General features: G+C 43.0%; 1 protein-coding gene across 3 annotated transcripts in view; it reads right to left on the bottom strand.

The window, feature by feature from the left end:
* Positions 1-18,313, bottom strand: part of SMIM14 (small integral membrane protein 14) — an 86,658-nt gene that overhangs the window by 12,000 nt on the left and 56,345 nt on the right. For all 3 annotated transcript variants that reach the window (XM_032135237.2, XM_032135238.2, XM_058430289.1), the window contains exon 3: positions 11,786-11,834. In XM_032135237.2, coding sequence (XP_031991128.1) covers positions 11,786-11,834 — 49 coding nt within the window. The remainder of the gene's footprint in view (positions 1-11,785; positions 11,835-18,313) is intronic.

Here is an 18,313-nt window from a genome sequence, read left to right as displayed (position 1 = left end):
CCTCTTCTTTTTTTTATTTTTATTTTTTTATTTTTTTTGAGACGGAGTTTCACTCTTGCTGGCCAGGCTGGAATGCAACGGCACGATCTCTGCTCACTGCAACCTCTGCCTCCCAGGTTCAAGTGATTCTCATGCCTCAGCCTCCCGAGTAGCTGGGATTACAGGTGCTCGCCACCACACCCAGCTAATTTTTTGTATTTGTAGTAGAGACCGGGTTTCACCATGTTGACCAGGCTGGTCTCGAACTCCTGATCTCAGGTGATCCACTCACCTCAGCCTCCCAAAGTGATGGGATTACAGGCGTGAGCCACTGCCCCCGGCCCCTCTTCTTTCTTTAGCCAAGGATTCCCTGGCCTGGCTATGCATCAGAAGAGCCTGTGACAGTAGCAACACCACAGATTCTAAGGCACTGCCTAAGACAATCTGATTCAGGAGCAGCTTCGGGGTGGGATCAGGAGCCAACAATATTTTTTAAAAGCTTTCCAAATGAATCTGATGCAACAGTTGAATGCGAACTTGTCTGGCAGCATTTGCCAACTATGCAAATTCAGTCTTCCTGGGTTACTCGTTATTTCCCTGTCTAGCATGTTCTTACAACTAACTCCATTTATTCACCTATATCCTACATCCCTCTTCCATAAAAGTCTCCATTTCCTCCATCCACTTTTTCCTCTGCCTTCTCTGGACTAGTATAGCATTTCTAGTTTGAAGGAATGGTTTCCTGTCTCTCCTAATTAACTTAAGAACTGAGACCATCTCATAGCTGTTTGACTGTACCACCTCTTAGATATATAATCCCTGAGCCTCAGTTTCTTTTTCTTTTTTCTTTCTCCTCTTCCTCCTCCTCCTCTGCTTCTTTCTTTTTCCCCTTCTCCTCTTCTTCTTCTTCTTCTATTATTATTATTATTATTATTATTATTATTATTATTATTATTATTATTATTATTATTATTTTGAGTCGGAGTCTTGCTTTGTCGCCAGGCTGGAGTGCAGTGGCACCATCTTGGCTCACTGCAACCTCCGCCTCCCAGTTTCAAGCAACTCCCCTGCCTCAGCCTCCCGAGTAGCTGGGACTACAGGTGCACACCACCACGCCTGGCTAATTTTTTGTATTTTAGTAGAGATGGGTTTTCACCATGTTGGCCAGGATGGTCTCAGTCTCCTGACCTCGTGATTCATTCACCTGGGCCTCCCAAAGTGCTGGGATTACAGGTGTGAGCCACCACGCCCAGCTGAGCCTGTTTCTTTACCAGTGAAGTGGAAATATTTCCATCATCTCAGAGCAGTTATGACAATCGAAATGGTCAATACATGACAAGCAGTTAGCAAAGTGCCCAGTACACAGCAGGTAGTCAATAAACATTATCCATTAACTTTGGGAGGCAGAGGCAGGCAGATCACCTGAGGTCAGGAGTTTGAGACAAGCCTAGCCAACATGGTGAAACCTCGTCTCTACTAAAAATATAAAAATTAGCCGGGTATGGTGGCACAGGTCTGTAATCCCAGCTACTCAAGAGGCTGAGGCAGGAGAATCGCTTGAACCTGGGAGGTGGAGGTTGCAGTGAGCCGAGATCGTGCCACTGCACTCCAGCTTGGGTGACAGAGCGAGACTCTTGTCTCCAAAAAAAAAAAAAAAAAAAACACTGTATCCATTACCAGTGTTAGGATCAATTAGAGCACAGAAAAGATGGAGTGCAAACAGATCCTGGTGTGAATAACTAGGCTGGACAAGATAGTAAAGTGGGAACAGAAAACAGACAAATACCACTGATAACGGGATGGAAGGAGCACAACGCTTGGTGACTAACTGGACTGGTGGGAGGAGGAGGAAGAAAAATTAGTCAAGGATGCCTCTAAAATTTTCTGAAGGGTAACAGTATGTGGTAGAATTTCTCTACTTAAAAAGCTAAATGGAAACAGTTTTCCTGACCTCCAAGGTCTGATAACATCATTTTCTTCTATTCTCCAGTAACTCAAGGCCCATCTCAGAATAGGATACTAGATCAACCAATTAAAGTAGAATCTCTTGGTCATAGCCAGTCGTTTTATGTTTACAGTAGTCCCATGAAATTGAGGTTGACTTTGGGATGTACTATCACATAGGCATAGCATGCAAGATTATTAACAAAAAACTGGAAACAAACCTAAATGTCTGCCAAGAGTGCCTGATTAATAAATTATGGTACATCTATACAATGGAATATTATAAAGCTGTAAACAATTTTTGAGGAAAGTCTCTATGAGGTATGCTTTTTTTGACCAAAAAAAAAAAAAAAAAAAAGCAGGTGAAGAATGGTGTCTAAAAAGGGGAGACAAGGCTGGGCACAGTGGTTCACGCCTGTAATCCCAGCACTTTGAGAGGCTGAGGCGGGCGGATCACTTGAGGTCAGGAGTTCAAGACCAGCTTGTCCAACATAGTGAAACCCTGTCTGTACTAAAAATACAAAAATTAGCCGGGTGTGGAGGCTCATGCCTGTAATCCCAGCTACTTGGGACGCTGAGGCACGAGAATCACTTGAATCTGGGAGGCAGAGGTTGTGGTGAGCCGGGATGGCATGACAGCACTCTAGCCTGGGTGACAGAGCAAGACTCTTTCTCAAAAAAAAAAAAAAAAAGGAGACAAATAATTTATATTTGCTTGTACCTGTACAAAGAAACTCTGGAAAGATAGAAGGCCAGTAATACCTGGAGAAATGATCTGGGTAGTTGGGAGAATATGAGGCAAGACAACTCTTCACTGTACACTAATTTCTTGATTTTTGAATATGTAAAAAGTTAAGTAAATAGAATTAAACAAAAAAAGTAGCCTAACATATCTTGGGGTTGAAAACACTAGGTATCTGAACTGACTTAGACTCCTTAAAATATTTAGGGCCAGGAAATGAAGGGGGTCACTATAGGCTCTCCGTGATTATTCACACTCCCTTATGACAAGACCCACTCTTTAGAAAGTCTCAGAACACAGGAAAACCAGAGTTAGACCGGCCTAGTCACACTCCCTGACACTGCATGCAGCTGATAAATATGAACATCAGGTGCAGCTTTTTTTCTTCTGAGATGGGGTCTCACTCTGTCACCCAGGCTAGAGTGCAGTGGTGTTATCACAGCTCACTGCAACCTTGAACTCAAGGGATCCTCCTGCCTCAGCTTCCTGAGTAGCTGGGACTACAGATGTGCACCATGTCTGGCTAGTTTTTTAAATTTTTTGTAGAGATGGGGTCTCACTGTATTCCCCATTCTGGTCTCAACTCCTGGCCTCAAGTGATCTTTCCACCCCAGCCTCCCAAAGCACTGGGATTACAGGCATGAGCCACCGTGCCTGGCCAGGAGCAGCTATTTTAAAGTTAGTTTCTGGCCATCATGGTTTGTAATGCAACAATGTTTAAGGAGCACAATCACATGGGGGATATAAAGTCTGTTCCCTCTCTAGGAACTCCCTGTATATTATTTAAGAAGTTTTTTTCACTTTATGGCCTGGAAAGATATCAAATCATAAAAATGTAGAGGGACTTTATACCCCAGAATACAGCATTTCCTATTTGGCTTATGCATTAAGTTTTTGGTTACAAGCAAACATGAGTAGAGTTGATGGTCAGAGACCTCACAAATAAAATGACAAATGGAATTTTCACAATGAAGCCATTAACTTAGCTGGATACCAAGAAGACGAAAAGGTAGAGACAGAGGCTCTAAGAGCTGGCCCATCCTCAGAAGATTATTTGTGTAAACTTATATAGGTTTCCACTGGGGAAACCAAAAACAGAACAGCAGTGAAAGTGGACAATACACCAGTATGTTCTAACCCTGTAATTTTTGGTCCTGTACAGTAATTACATTATCCCAAGCATAGCTACCAGTTTTCAAGCTGAGTCAAGGGTGATCTCTATCATTCCCTAATGTAGATCTGTTATTCTACTACAGGCTGAGTATTCCTACTCTAAAAATCCAGAATCCTCCAAAATCTGAAACTTTTGAGAGCTGACATCATGCTCAAAAGAAATGCTTATCAGAACATTTCACATTTTCAGGTTAGGGATGGTCAACTGGTAAATGAATCTGAAAAAATCTGAAACTGAATACACTTCTGGCTCCAAGCATTTCAAATGAGGGATATTCAACCTATACTTTCATATTGTGTTCTGTGAGGGTGCCCCATGGTGTTATTTCAGATGAGTGTTTTTTAGAGAAAGATAACCTGAATGGAAAGCATCCTCTCTTTTGTTTAAAGAATTCTATTAAAAACGAAATACATGACATTTTAAGCAAGGGGCTAAGGGAAGCCTCACTAAGAAGGCACTCCGGAGTAAGATGTAAAGAAAGTGAGGCTGTCAGTTGTGAGATTATCCGAAAGAAGCACATTTCAGGCAGAAGGAACAGCGAGAACTCCTGATTCAGGAGCCTGTGGGATGTTCATGGAGGCCAATGTGGCTGAAGTGGAGTGACCTGGGATTGGTGGTATAGTGAGGTGGGATGTAAGAAAAAGATTAGGCTGGGTGCAGTGGCTCATGCCTGTAATCCCAGCACTTTGGGAAGCTGAGGTGGGAGAATCACTTGAGGCCAGAGGTTCAAGACCAGCCTGGGCAACATAATGAGATCCTATCTCTACAAAATAAAAAACAAACAAAAAAAATCAGCGAAGTGTGGTGGCACACACTGTGGTCCCGCTACTCAGGAGGCTGAGGTGGGAGGATTGCTTGAGCCCAAGGCGTTGAGGTTGCAGTGAGCCATGACCGCACCACTTCACTCCAGCCTGGGCAACAGAGTGAGACTTTGTCTCCAGAAAAGAAAAGAAAAAGATTAAATCAAAAGAGTAACAGGATTCAGATCATGTTGGCCTTATAGGTCATAATAAGGACCTTGGCTTCTATTACATATTAAATAGAAAACCACTGAAGAGGGTTTTTTTTTTTTTTTTTTGGACAGGGTCTCACTCTGTCACCCAGGCCGGAGTGCAGTGGCTCAATTACAGCTCACTGCAGCCTCAACCTCCCAGGCTCAAGTGATCCTCCTAACTCAGCATCCAGAGTAGCTGGGGCATAGGCACAGGCCACGATGCCTAGCTAAGTTTTATATCTTTTGTAGAGACAGGATTTCAACATGTTGCCTACGCTGGTCTTGAACTCCTGAGCCCAAGTGATCTGCCTGTTTTGGCCTCCTAAAATGGGATTACAAGCGTGAGCCACTGTGCCCAGACACCTCTGAAGAGTTTTGAGCAAAATGCAGATGACATCTGACTCTCATTTTTACAGAACCACTCCATCTGTTGTGTTTTGAAAAAGGAGAAACAGAAAGACAGTGATATGGTTTGGCTGTGTCCCCTCCCAAATTTCATCTTGAATTGTAACTCCCACAATTCCCATATGTCGTGGGAAGAACCTGGTTGGAGGTGATTGAATTATGGAGGGCGGGTCTTTCCTGCGCTGTTCTCATGATAGTAAATAAGTCTCACAAGATCTCATGGTTTTAAAAAGGGGAGTTTCCCTGCGCAAGCTCTCTTCTCTTGTCTGCCACCATGTGAGACGTGCCTTTCACCTTCCTCCATGATTGTGAGGCCTCCCCAGACATGTGGAATTGTAAGTCCAATAAACCCTTTTCTTTTGTAAATTGCCCTGTTTCGGGTATGTCTTTAATTAGCAGTGTGAAAACTGACTAATACAGACAGTCAAGAACCTGCTGCAACAATCTATTAACATACGAGATGATGATGGCCTGGAACAGGGAGGAGGCAGTGGGATAGTGAGAAGTGGTAGAATTTTGGATGTATCTTCAAGGTAGTGCTTGCTGATAGATGACTGGACAGTGTGAGAAAAAGGGAAGCCAAGGATGAGTCTCAGAAGGATAGAACTGCCATTAACTGTTACTGTTATAGGAAGGATCTTGAGAGGAGCAGAAATTCTGAAGATGTTGAGTTTGAGGAGCCTTGTGAGACATCCCAGTGGAAATGCCCAAAAGACAGTCATCAGCATACACGTAATGAGTCATGAGACCAGATGAGATCACCAAGTGAGTGAGTGTCTAGAAAAGGAAATGATCCAGGGGCTGAGTCCTGGAGCATTCCAAGGATAAAAGTTAAGAGGTCGGGGGGACAGACAGAGGCACAGAGAAAGAAGACAGCAGATAGCTGCAATGCAGCCGGGCACGGTGGCTCACACCTGTAATCCCAGTACTTTGGGAGGCTGAGGTGGGTGGATCACCTGAGGTCAGGAGTTCAAGACCAGCCTCGGCAACATAGGGAAACCCTGTCTCTACTAAAAATACAAAAATCAGGCCAGGCACAATGGCTCATGCCTGTAATCCCAGCACTTTGGGAGGCTAAGGCAGGCGGATCATGAGGTCAAGAGATAGAGACCATTCTGGCCAACATGGTGAAACCCTGTCTCTACTAAAAGTACAAAAATTAGCCGGGTGTGGTGGCATGCACCTGTAGTCCCAGGTACTCGGGAGGCTGAGGCAGGAGAATCGCTTCAACCTGGGAGGCGGAGGTTGCAGTGTGCTGAGATTGCACCAGTACACTCTAGCCTGGTGACAGTGTGAGACTCCGTCTCAAACAAACAAAAAAAAAAGGAATCTGCAATGTGACATGAGGAAAAATAATAGATAAAGATGGGAAATATGGAGATTTAGTTATTAAAGGTTGAAACTAGACAATTTCTCAGATTACAACTTTATCAGGAAGAAGCAAAAGGCTAAGAATTGTATACTAAGTACTAAAAATGGGCCAGGTGTGGCAGCTCATGCTTGTAATCCCAGCACTTTGGGAGGCCGAGGCAGGTGGACTGCTTGAGCTCAGGAGTTCGAGACCAGCCTGGGCAACATGCAAAACCCTGTCTCTGCAAAAAATACAAAAATTAGGCCGGGCATGGTGGCTCACACCTGTAATCCCAGCACTTTGGGAGGCTGAGGCGGGTGGATCACGAGGTCAAGAGTTCGAGACCAGCCTGACCAACATGGCGAAACCCCATCTCTACTAAAAATACAAAAATTAGCCGGGCGTGGTGGCAGGCGCCTGTAATCCCAGCTACTCGGGAGGCTGAGGCAGGAGAATCACTTGAACTCGGGAGGCAGAGGTTGCAGTGAGCTGAGATCATGCCATTGCACTCCAGCTTGGGCAACAAGAGCAAGACTCCATCTCAAAAGAAAGAAAGAAAGAAAAATTAGCTGGGCATGGTGGCATGCTCTTGTAGTCCCAGCTACTCAGGAGGCTGAAATGGGAGGATTACTGAGCCTGGAAGGTCAAGGTTGCAGTGAGCCTTGTTTGCTCCACTGCACTCAAGCCTGGGTGACAAAGTGAGACCCTGTCTCAAAACAAAACAAAAAAACAAACAAAAACACCCCAAACCATATTCAGTGCCAAATGCTAAAGCCCAGATAGATTGTATAAATAAGAACATACAGGCTGGGCGCAGTAGCTCACACCTGTAATCCCAGCACTTTGGGAGGCGGAGGTGGGTGGATCACTTGAGGTCAGGAGTTCAAGATCAGCCTGGCCAACATGGCGAAACCCCATCTCTACTAAAAATACAAAAAATTAGCCAGGTGTGGTAGTGCATTCCTATAATCCTGGCTACTTGGGAGGCTGAGGCAGGAGAATAGCTTGAGCCCGGGAGGTGGAAGTTGCAGTGGGCCGAGATCGCGCCACTACACTCCAGCCTGGGCAACGGAGTAGGACTCCATCTCAAAAAAAAAAAAGAACGTATGCATTTATATATTTCTCCACCATTTACTCTTTGGTCTGTGTTTTAACAACGTTGAATCTACCTAGCAGCTGCTTCTATGACTAAATGAATAAATGTTATTTCTGATATCACAATGATTAAACACTGTTCTAAAACAATGGAATAACACCTGTCAAAAGGGGAAGAGTAAAAAAATAAGACAATGGAATATATACAAAATACAACTACAGAAATAAAAGGCAGAAATGAACGAAAGCAACCAATTTAAAAAAGTCAGGAGAAGAGAATAAAACATATTTCTTCAAGGCTTATTTCAATTCTTTATGAAGCCTCAAATTCCCACAATCCTAAAACATATATTTAATTTTAAAAAATAACTTTTTCCAATTGAATAGTAACACATGTATCTAAATATAAAGATAGCTACAAAATGTATGTTTTATTATTTTAAGAAAAAAGTATAAGCTCACTGGAGAAAATTTAGAATATAAGAAAAATAATTCTATCCCTCACAGTAAACTACTGTTTAACCATTTAAAAGCCTAGCTCTCAGAAAGGATTTTTACCAACTGCTAAAAGAATTGGGGGGAAAGAAAAACTTGCTGATATGCCTAAATGAATGTTCAAAGTTTCACCTTTCTTTTTAGAGTTAGGAAGTGACATTTTACCCACAGGAATGAGTATATTTGGTTTTAGGCGGGGCTGGTTCAAGAGTCACAAAACCTGCACATGTAATAAACACTTGTTTTCCCATGGGGAGGTTCAATAAAATTATTTTCAACTAGGAAAACAGGTTTTAGCTTTACCTGTTGAGGCAAATATTTGAGCTGTACACTGTAGATTAATGAATGCTACTGGAGAAGTAACATAAAGAAGTCTGGAGGGAGGGAACCACCACCCATTGTCGTAACAATGCACATTTCTATTGCTTTCTTGTCTTGAAGGCATATATATCACCCAAATGGACTAGGTTCTGACAAAATTTCTACTTTAGGCTAGGCACTGCACTAGCTCCTACTTCTCTAAGTTGTTATTATCTGTGGAATTTGATGGCACACCCAGCTCACAAAGTAATAAAAATCATAATGTATAACAAGTCTCTTTACAATTACCTTACTGTGTCTTGTTTTAGTTTCATATACGTAATAAACAGGCAGCTCTGCTTCAGAAATGTTACGTATCAGCAACCTACTAATAAATGCAATTTGGCAATATGTAAATAGCCTTAAAATATGTGAAGAAAACCAGAACTTATCACTCCAAAATATGCCTTTTTGACACAGAAATTATTTTTGAGAGGCTGGGCACGGTGGCTCATGCCTGTAATCCCAGCTACTTGGGAGGCTGAGGCATTAGAATTGCCTGAACCTGGGTGGCGGAGGTTGCAGTGAGTTGAGACTGCGCCACTGCACTCCAGCCTGGGTGACAAAGTGAGACTCCATCTCAAAAAAAAAGAAAAGAAAAGAAAAGAAAAAAAGAAATTATTTTTGAGCTGTAGGCAATTAGGAAGTAGCAAACAGATGAAAAGCTCTCTCTATTCCCCTCTTTTCTTCCTAAAGGTAGGATACAAATTCTCCTTTATACACAACCCTACAGACTTAATAGCCCAGAGACAGCACCAGAGGAGTCTGTAAACAAACCTTACTCCATTAGTTTCCTCCCAAATATTTACTTTCCCAGTTTCCTATCCTTGGAAGCCTAAAATCTCTTTCCTATGTTCTGCCCTTTTTCCACAAATGTATTGTTCTTTGTCGAAGATGCTACATAAGCCAGAGTTCTGAGCCACTGCTTTCAGTGACTTTGCATTGAGCTTTCTCCCACGTGATGCCACACACATTAATAAACTTGCTTTTCCCTTGTTCATCTATCTTTTTTTTTTAGAGTCTCGCCCTGTCACCCAGGCTGGAGTGCAGTGGTGTGATCTCAGCTTACTGCAACCTCTGCCTCCTGGGTTCAAGTGATTCTGGTGCCTCAGCCTCCAGAGCAGCTGGGACTACAGGCACGTGCCACCATGCCCAGCTAATTTTTGTATTTTTAGTAGAGACAGGGTTTCCATGTTGGCCAGGCTGGTCTCAAACTCTTGGCCTCAACTGATCTACCCACCTCAACCTCCCAAAATTCTAGGATTACAGGCGTGAGCCACCATGCCCGGCAATCTATCCTTTGCTATAGGGTGTCTCAGCAAAGGACTCTGAGGTTGAAGAAAAAATTATTTGTCCTCCCCAACATATGCACACAAAGAATGTTTATTCAAGTGTTGTTTATAATAGCAAAAAATATATCAGCAACCTAAGATTCTAGTAAAAGGAAATCATTTAAATGCTGGTGCTTCCCCACAATGAATTATTATTTAATCAATAATTTTTTTTTTGAGATGAGATCTCACTTTGTCATCCAGGCTGGAGTGCAGTGGCATGATCATAGCTCACTGCAGCCTCAAACTCCTGGGCTCAAGTGATCCTTCTGCCTCAGCCTCCCAAGTAGCTGGGACTCCAGGAGCATGCCACCATGCCTGGCTCAATAAATAGTAAGACAAATATATGTTGATATTTTATAAGTAGTGAAAAATAACATATACAATGTGATCCCATTTCTGTAAGTTTATATGAAATCTAATTATGCCAGGCTTCACCATCTTGTGAATGTCATACTTTCCTTCTTGTAGTCTTCTGGTACAAGACTGGATTGATTTAAATACTATTTTACTAGTTCCCCTTAAAGCATCTCTCAAAATATTTCTGAGTATCCTGAAAAAAGATGTGTCACATAATGGCCACCAAGTCTGTCACCTACATATACCATGCAGTATTCATCTTCCTACTGATTCTCACTTTACCATCACTACTGCCCATAAAGTCATGTGGAGAAAATTCTCCACTGCCAAATTCTCTGATGCGCAGGTTAATGTCAGAGCCAAAGGAATGAGCTCCACAAGTACCCAAAGTTTCCACACATGGAAAAGAATGGCCTCCTCCCCTAAGAAGTTCTCAAGTGGCTGGGCATGGTGGCTCACGCCTGTAATCCCAGCACTTTGGGAGGCCGAGGCAGAAGGATCACTTGATCCCAGGAGTTTAAGACCCATGTGGGCAACACGGGAAGACCTTGACTCTACAGAAAATTCTAAAAAATTAGCCATGTGTGGTGGTGCATCCCTGTAGTCCCACCTACTAGGGAGGCTGAGGAGGGAGGATCACTTGAGCCTGGGAGGTCAAGGCTGCAGTGAGCCATGATCGCACCATTGCACCCAGTGTGGGTGACAAAGCAAGACACTGTTTCTTAAAAAAAAAAAATTAAAAAAATTTAAAAAAAGAAGAATTCTCAAGCCTGCCAACAGATGCAAATAGATGTTAGGGAGAGAGTGAATGGTTTGCACAAGCAGCTTTGATGTCCCAGTCACACCTGCCCACAGTGCCCTGTTACAGACATATTTGCCAAGAAAAAAAGACTAGGATATACCTGAATTTGTCAACAGTGGTTATCTTTAACTATTCTGGAAGTTCTTCTTCTTTTTTCTTTTTTTTGAGACAGAGTCTCACTCCAGTCACCCAGGTTGGAGTGCAGTAGTGCGATCACAGCTCACTGCAGCCTCAACCTCCCCCGACTCAGGTGATCCTCCCACCTCAGCCTCAGGAGTAGCTGGGGCTGCAGGCATGCACCACCACGCCCCACTAATTTTTGTATTTTTTGTAGAGACAGGGTTTCCCCATGTTGCCCAGGGTGATCTCGAACTCCTGGACTCAAACGATCCACCGGCCTCAGCTTCCCAAAGTGCAAGGATTACAGGTGTGAGCCACCACACCCAGCCTTTTTTTTTTCCTTATACTTATTTTATAATGTTCTGCAATAAGCAGGGTTTTTGAGGCATGAAAAAAATTTTAAGTTAAAAAATAGTCAAGTAGCAACTACATTACTGAGAACCATTTTCTTATTAAAGAGCAAACTATGAGAATAATTTCTTTCTTTTGTGTGTATGTGTCACTTTTTTTTTTTCTTTTTTGGTAACTACCAGAATAGGCAATGTAAGAATAAATTCTGACAAATATTCACAGGCATCTGGCCTCTAATTCTGCCCCCAGTGCCATCCTTCCTTCTGTCTCAGTGGTACTTACATTCCTGAAGACACTCTGTGTCTGTGCAGTAGGACTGGGACTGCCGTAACTACAATGAATAAGAAACGGAAGTTAGCGATTAGACTTAAACAAAAGTGGACAATAATTATTACAAAGATCATGTTTTGGCCGGGTGCGGTGGCTCACGCCTGTAATCCCACACTTTGGAGGCTGACGCGGGTGGATTGTTTGAGCTCAGGCATTCAAGACCGGCCTGGGTAACATAGCAATACCCCATGTCTACAAAAAATACAAAAATTAGCCAGGTGTGGTGGTGTGTGCCTGTAGTCCCAGTGATTAGGGAGGCTGAGGCAGGAGGATCACTTGAGTCTGGGAGGCAAAGGTTGTAGTGAGCCAAGATGGCACTATTGCACTCCAGCCAGGGTGACAGAGCGAGACCTTGTCTTAAAAAAAAAAAAAAATCCTGTTTTGTTTTGTTTTTTGAGACAGGGTCTCACTCTGTTGCCTAGGCTGGAGTGCAGGGGTGCAATCCTAGCTCACTGCAGATTCAAACTCCTGGGCTCAAGTGATCCTCCTGCCTCAGACTCCTCAGTAGCTGGTACTACAGGTGTGTGCCACCATGCCTGGGTAATTTTTTAAAAATCATTTTGTAGAGATAGGAGTCTTACTATGTTGACCAGTCTACTGACGAACCATGTTTTGGTTTTTATTATCATTATTATTATTATTTAGTTTCGCTCTTGTTGCCCAGGCTGGAATGCAATGGTGCAATCTCAGCTCACTGCAACCTCCGCCTCCCAGGTTCAAGCAATCCTCCTGCCTCAGCCTCCTGAGTAGCTGGGATTACAGGCACCCGCCACCACAACCAGATCGTTTTTTTGTATTTTTAGTAGAGATGGGCTTTCACCATGTTGTCCAGGCTGGTCTTGAACTCCTGACCTAAAGTGATCCACTTGCCTCAGCCTCCCAAAGTGCTGGGATTACAGCCACCATGCCCGCACCCCATGTTTTGGTTTTTAATGAATGCTGTCACAGAATGTATCTTCAAAATCATACACAAACACAGAATACTCTCAGGGGCTGTCTACTTTTTTTCCTACCCAAAATAATTTTCAGATACACTGTGATCTGTTGCAACTGACCCATTTCAATTAAATAATTTTTAAAAATCACCCATGACACAAATTCTTGCCAATATATAATTAGGCACCCCAAAGGGAAAGTGCTAAATTGTACAGAACTAGAAGAGTAAACCTTTGTTAAAGAGATTTTTCTTCTCATTGAAAATTAGAAGCAGATAAAGAAAAAAAAAACAGATTCTATTTATAGAAAATGTATCTTTGAAAGGAAGCATAAAGAATCAGTGGTTGGATAGATAAGAAACTAATAAAAGGAGTTACCACAAGGAGTGAAGGTACAATGGGGGAGTAGAGAAGAGTGACAGAAACAGGAGCTAAATTTTTCAATGTCTGTCTTTTTATATAATTTTAGAATCATGTGATTATCAACTTTAAAAAGAAAGTTAAAAAAGAAAAGTCCCACCTATCTATATTATAAGCCATCCTTTTATAAGTGTACAACCTATGCTGAGACCTTTTAGGATGTTTAAAAACGAAAATCTCATAAACCTTAAAATAGAGATGAATAAATAGTAAAGACAATGAGGGGCATATAACTTTCCAAGTTAGTCTCATTACTAACTACACCCTCTCCATTAGAGTAGTAATCCACACTTGCAATTGTTTGGGACGGCAACTATGGTGCAGTAGTGCTTAGCTGGTTCAGCATGGCTCTGCAGAATGACAGGCCTAGATTTAAAGTCTGGTTCTGCAACTTTCCTTTTTTTTTTTCTTTTTTCTTTTTAGAGATGGAGCCTCGCTCTGTCGCCCAGGCTGGAGTGCAGTGGTGCTATCTCGGCTTACTGCAACCTCTGCCTCCCGGGTTCAAGCAATTCTTCTGCTTCAGCCTCCCTACAGGTGCATGCCGCCATGCCTGGCTAATTTCTTTTGTATTTTAGTAGAGACAGGGTTTCACCATGTTGCCCAGGCTGGTCTCAAACTCCTGAGCTCAGGCAATCCGCCCACCTCAGCCTCCCAAAGTGCTGGGATTACAGGCGTGAGCCACAGCACCTGGCTCTGCAACTTTCTAAGTTTCAAGACCTTGGGGCAAGTACTTTAACACCTCTAAGCTTCAGTTTCGTCGTCTGGTAAAATGAGGATATAATATCACCTATATCTAAGAGTACTAGTGAGAATTAAAACGGATAACAAATGTGAAATGCAGTAATGACTCAAGAAATGTTAGCTTTTATTACTGTGCCATACAAATTATGACTTCAACTAAACAATTATTGGAATTAACAACTAAACGAATCATTCTGTAAATTATTCTCTAGGATGATCAGACTTGCTTTGGTGTATACTACTAAAAGTAGTCCTGTTTGGAGCCAGGCCCGGTGGCTCATGCCTGTAATTCTAGCACTTTGGGAAGCCAAGGCAGGAGGATCGCTTAAACCTAGGAGTTTGAGACCAGCCTGGGCAACATGCTGAACCTCTCATCTCTACAAAAAAATGGAAAAATTAGCCAGGCCTGGTGGTGGTAGACCTTGTTTCAAAACAAAAACAAAACAAAACAAAAAAACTAGTCTTGTTTGAATAAGAATGAGAAAATAGATTTTTTTTTTTTTGAAACAGAGTTTCACTTTGTTACTCAGGCTAGAGATGAGTGGCTCAATCACAGCTCAAAGCAATCCTCCTGCCTCAGCCTCCCAAGTAGCTGGGACTACAGGTGCCACACTTTTGTATTTTTTTTGTAGAGATAGGATTTTATCATATTGCCTAGGCTGGTCTTGAACTCCTGAGCTCAAGCGATCTGCCAGCCTCCACCTCCCAAAGTGCTGGGATTACAGGCATGTGCCACCAAGCCCAGTGAAGAAAACAGATTTTTTTTAAAAAATTAATTTTAATGAAACAGAAACAGGGTCTGTGTTGCCCAGGCTGGTCTCGAATTCCTGAGCTCAAGCAACCCACCCACCTCAGCCTCCCAAAGTGTTGCGATTACAGTCATGAGCCACCATGCCCAGCCAGATCTTAATGTAAAAATATGCTGTATATCTTAACCCTTTCTAAATATGAAAGGAGTCACTGGCACAATCTTGGCTCACTGTAATCTCTGCCTCCTGGACACAAGCGATCCTCCTACCTTAGCCTCCTGATTGGCTGGACTACAGGTGCATATCACCATGCCCAGCTGTGTGTGTGTGTGTGTGTGTGTGTGTGTGTGTGTGTGTGTGTGTGTGTGTGTGTGTGTGTGTGTGTGTGTGTGTGTGTGTGTGTGTGTGTGTTTGTAGAGATGGGGTTTTGCTGTGTTACCCAGGCTGGTCTTGAGCTCCTGGGCTCAAGGGATCCACCTGCCTCAGCCTCCCAAAGTGCTGGGATTACAGGCGTGAGCCACCATACCCAGCCTTTTTTTTTTTTTTTTTTTTGAGATGGAGTCTCACTCTGTCACCAAGGTTGGAGTGCAGTGGCATGATCTCAGCTCACTGCAACCTCCACCTCCCAGGTTCAAGTGATTGTCCTGCCTCAGCCTACCAAGTAGTTGGGATTACAGGCGTGCCCCACCATGCCTGGCTAATTTTTGTATTTTCAATAGAGATGTGGTTTCACCATGTTGGCCAGGTTGGTCTCGAACTCCTGACCTCAAGTGATCCACTTGCTTCGGCCTCCCAAAGTGCTGGGATTACAGGCGTGAGTCACCATGCTTGGTCTTTTTTTTTTTCTTTCTTTCTTTTTATATAACACTTTCTACTAAGCTTCTGGAATGAACACATTTTTTTTAAATGTCAGAGACCCATGCAGAGAATGAAAATAGCATGGTGTGACAGAAGGGCAGTTGAGTAGCCACTTTAAATTAGAAGACAGAGGCATTGACACTTAAGGGCTATTTACAAGATAGTAAAGATCAAGGGTAGGCACATTTCAGGCAAAGTACATGACTAGGAGGTCCCTAGGTGACATGGTGCCCTGCCTGTGAGTCGGTGTCAAGAAACCAAAAGGCCACTGTGGTTGAAGCGTCTGAGACATGTTACTTAGCTGCTGCATTTAGTTAACCTCAGAACCAAATGCTCTCTACAAAGTCTCAAATCATCACAACTTGATGTTGTAATTTCTCTGACTGCCTCCAACTCTAAGACATACCAATGTATATAACTTATACCTATGTGTGTGTATATATATATATATATTTTTTTTTGAGACGGAGTCTTGCTCTGTTGCCCAGGCTGGAGTGCAGTACAGTGGCACAATCTCAGCTCACTGCAACCTCCACCTCCTGGGTTCAAGCAATTCTCCTGCCTCAGCCTCCCAAGGAGCTGGGACTACAGGCGCCTGCCATCACGCCCGGCTAATTTTGTATTTTTAGTAGAGACAGGGTTTCACCATATTGGCCAGGCTGGTCTCGAACTCCTGACCTCCAGTGATCTGCCCGCCTCGGCCTCCCAAAGTGCTGGGATTACAGTCATGAGCCACCGCACCTGGCTGGAATACCTATGTATTTTTAATACTGTGGAATACGAATATTTTTTCCATTATACAGTATTTGATATATTTGAATACAAACATTTTAACACAAACGTTAAAATTAGCACTTTGGGAGGCCAAGGCAGGCAGATCACTTGAGGTCAGGAGTTCAAGACTAGCCTGGCCAACATGGTGAAACCCCATCTCTACTAAAAATACAAAACAGCTGGATGTCGTAGTGCCCACCTGTAATCCCAGCTACTTGGGAGGCTGAGGCAGGAGAATCGCTTGAACCTGCGAGGTGGAGGATGCAGTGAGCTGAGATCACGCCATTGCACTCCAGCCTGGGCCACAGAGCAAGACCCCATCTCAATATATATATATATATATATATAACATATTTTAAAAAGCATTTGTAATAATTTATCATTTGTATTATACATTACAATAGATTATAGAATACTTAGAAATTAATATGGATTTACTCACTGCCTTAATACAATTATCATTACTATGTATTCTTTTCTAGTCTTAAAATATGCAGACTTCCACATAATTGCAATTGTTGTAACAATTTTTTTAAATTCTTTATTTTTAGATACAGGGCCTCACTATGTTGCCCAGGCTGGTCTCGAATTCCTGGACTCAAGTGATCCTCCTGCCTCAGCCTCTTGAGTAACAGAACACAGGTGTGCACCACCATGTCGGGCAATTGTAACAAATATTTCTAGGAACTTGCTGTATGCTAAATACTATACTAACAACTTTAATTTATTATGTTATTTGGTCCTCACCATGTTGGCCAGGCTGGTCTCGAACTCCTGACCTTGTGATCCGCCTGCATTGGCCTCCCAAAGTGCTGGGATTACAGGCGTGAGCCACCCCACCCGGCCTGTCACTCAGTCTTTAAGATGAACATGACCAGTGTTTTTCTTCAGCACTAATCTCTCCTCCTTCCACCAGGAGGAGGAGGCGGCTTCCCTTTGATGCTAAGTAATATACAATTTTTCCTGCTATATGAGTATCTACAGAACCAATTACTCACACACAATTGGTAATTAGAGAAATTATGCCAATTTAATACGGAAGGTGTGTTGGTTCACAAGTGTTTCTCCTAGGCAAAGGGAGCCAGAAAAGCAGGAGTCAAATTATGCCTTTCAGTAGAAAAGAATACGGTCTTTAGCTCACTGCTGGGCAGACATGAGCCCTTTCAGCCTTTTTTTTTTTATGAGACGGAATCTGACTCTGTCTCCCAGGCTAGAGTACGGTGATGCAATCTCGGCTCACCGCAACCTCCGCTTCCTGGATTCAAGTGATTCTCCTGCCTCAGCCTCCCAAGCAGCTGAGATTACAGACCTGCACCATCATGCCCAGCTAATTTTTGTATTTTTAGGAGACACAGGGTTTCACCATGTTGGCCAGGCTGGTCTTGAACTCATGACATCAAGTGATCCTCCCACCTCAGCCTCCCAAAGTGCTGGGATTTAGGTGTGAGCCACTGTGCTTGACCTCCTTTCAGTTTTAAATGAAAAATGAGTGCCTGTGTACACGTACTCACAAACACAATGAAAAATGAAAGAAATTATCAGCAGCCTGGGTAAGAGAAGCAACTTCATCTTAGACCAAGCTACGGTGAGTCTTTGGGACATCTTGTCAAGAGCTGGTGTTGGATCCTGCCCTTCTGTGGCTTGACGGCTACATTCCTTATATTCACAAACAGGCTATGTATGCTCTAGGCTCTGAATAATGAAATGCCAAAGTACCACAACCACATTCCTAGTCCAGGACTTAAGGTTTTTGGCAAAGCTGAGTGTGCTGGAATGTATATTCAATGTGTTGAGTTCAAACACCTAAATCATAGTCTTTAAAGCATTCAAAAACCATGTATCCATTATCCAGTAAAACAGGAGAATTTCAGTTTTGGGAGTTTTGTTTGTTTTTTAAGAAACAAGGCCTTCGCTGGTGCCTAGGCTGAAGTGCAGCAGCACAATCACAGCTCCCTGCAGCCTACACTTCCCAGGCTCAAGCAATCCTCCCGCGCCAGGCTCCC

This window comes from Hylobates moloch, unplaced genomic scaffold, assembly GCF_009828535.3.
Source record: "Hylobates moloch isolate HMO894 unplaced genomic scaffold, HMol_V3 SCAFFOLD_17, whole genome shotgun sequence".
In the NCBI taxonomy this organism is placed as follows: domain Eukaryota; kingdom Metazoa; phylum Chordata; class Mammalia; order Primates; family Hylobatidae; genus Hylobates; species Hylobates moloch.
This window is presented reverse-complemented; position numbering and strand designations above follow the sequence as displayed.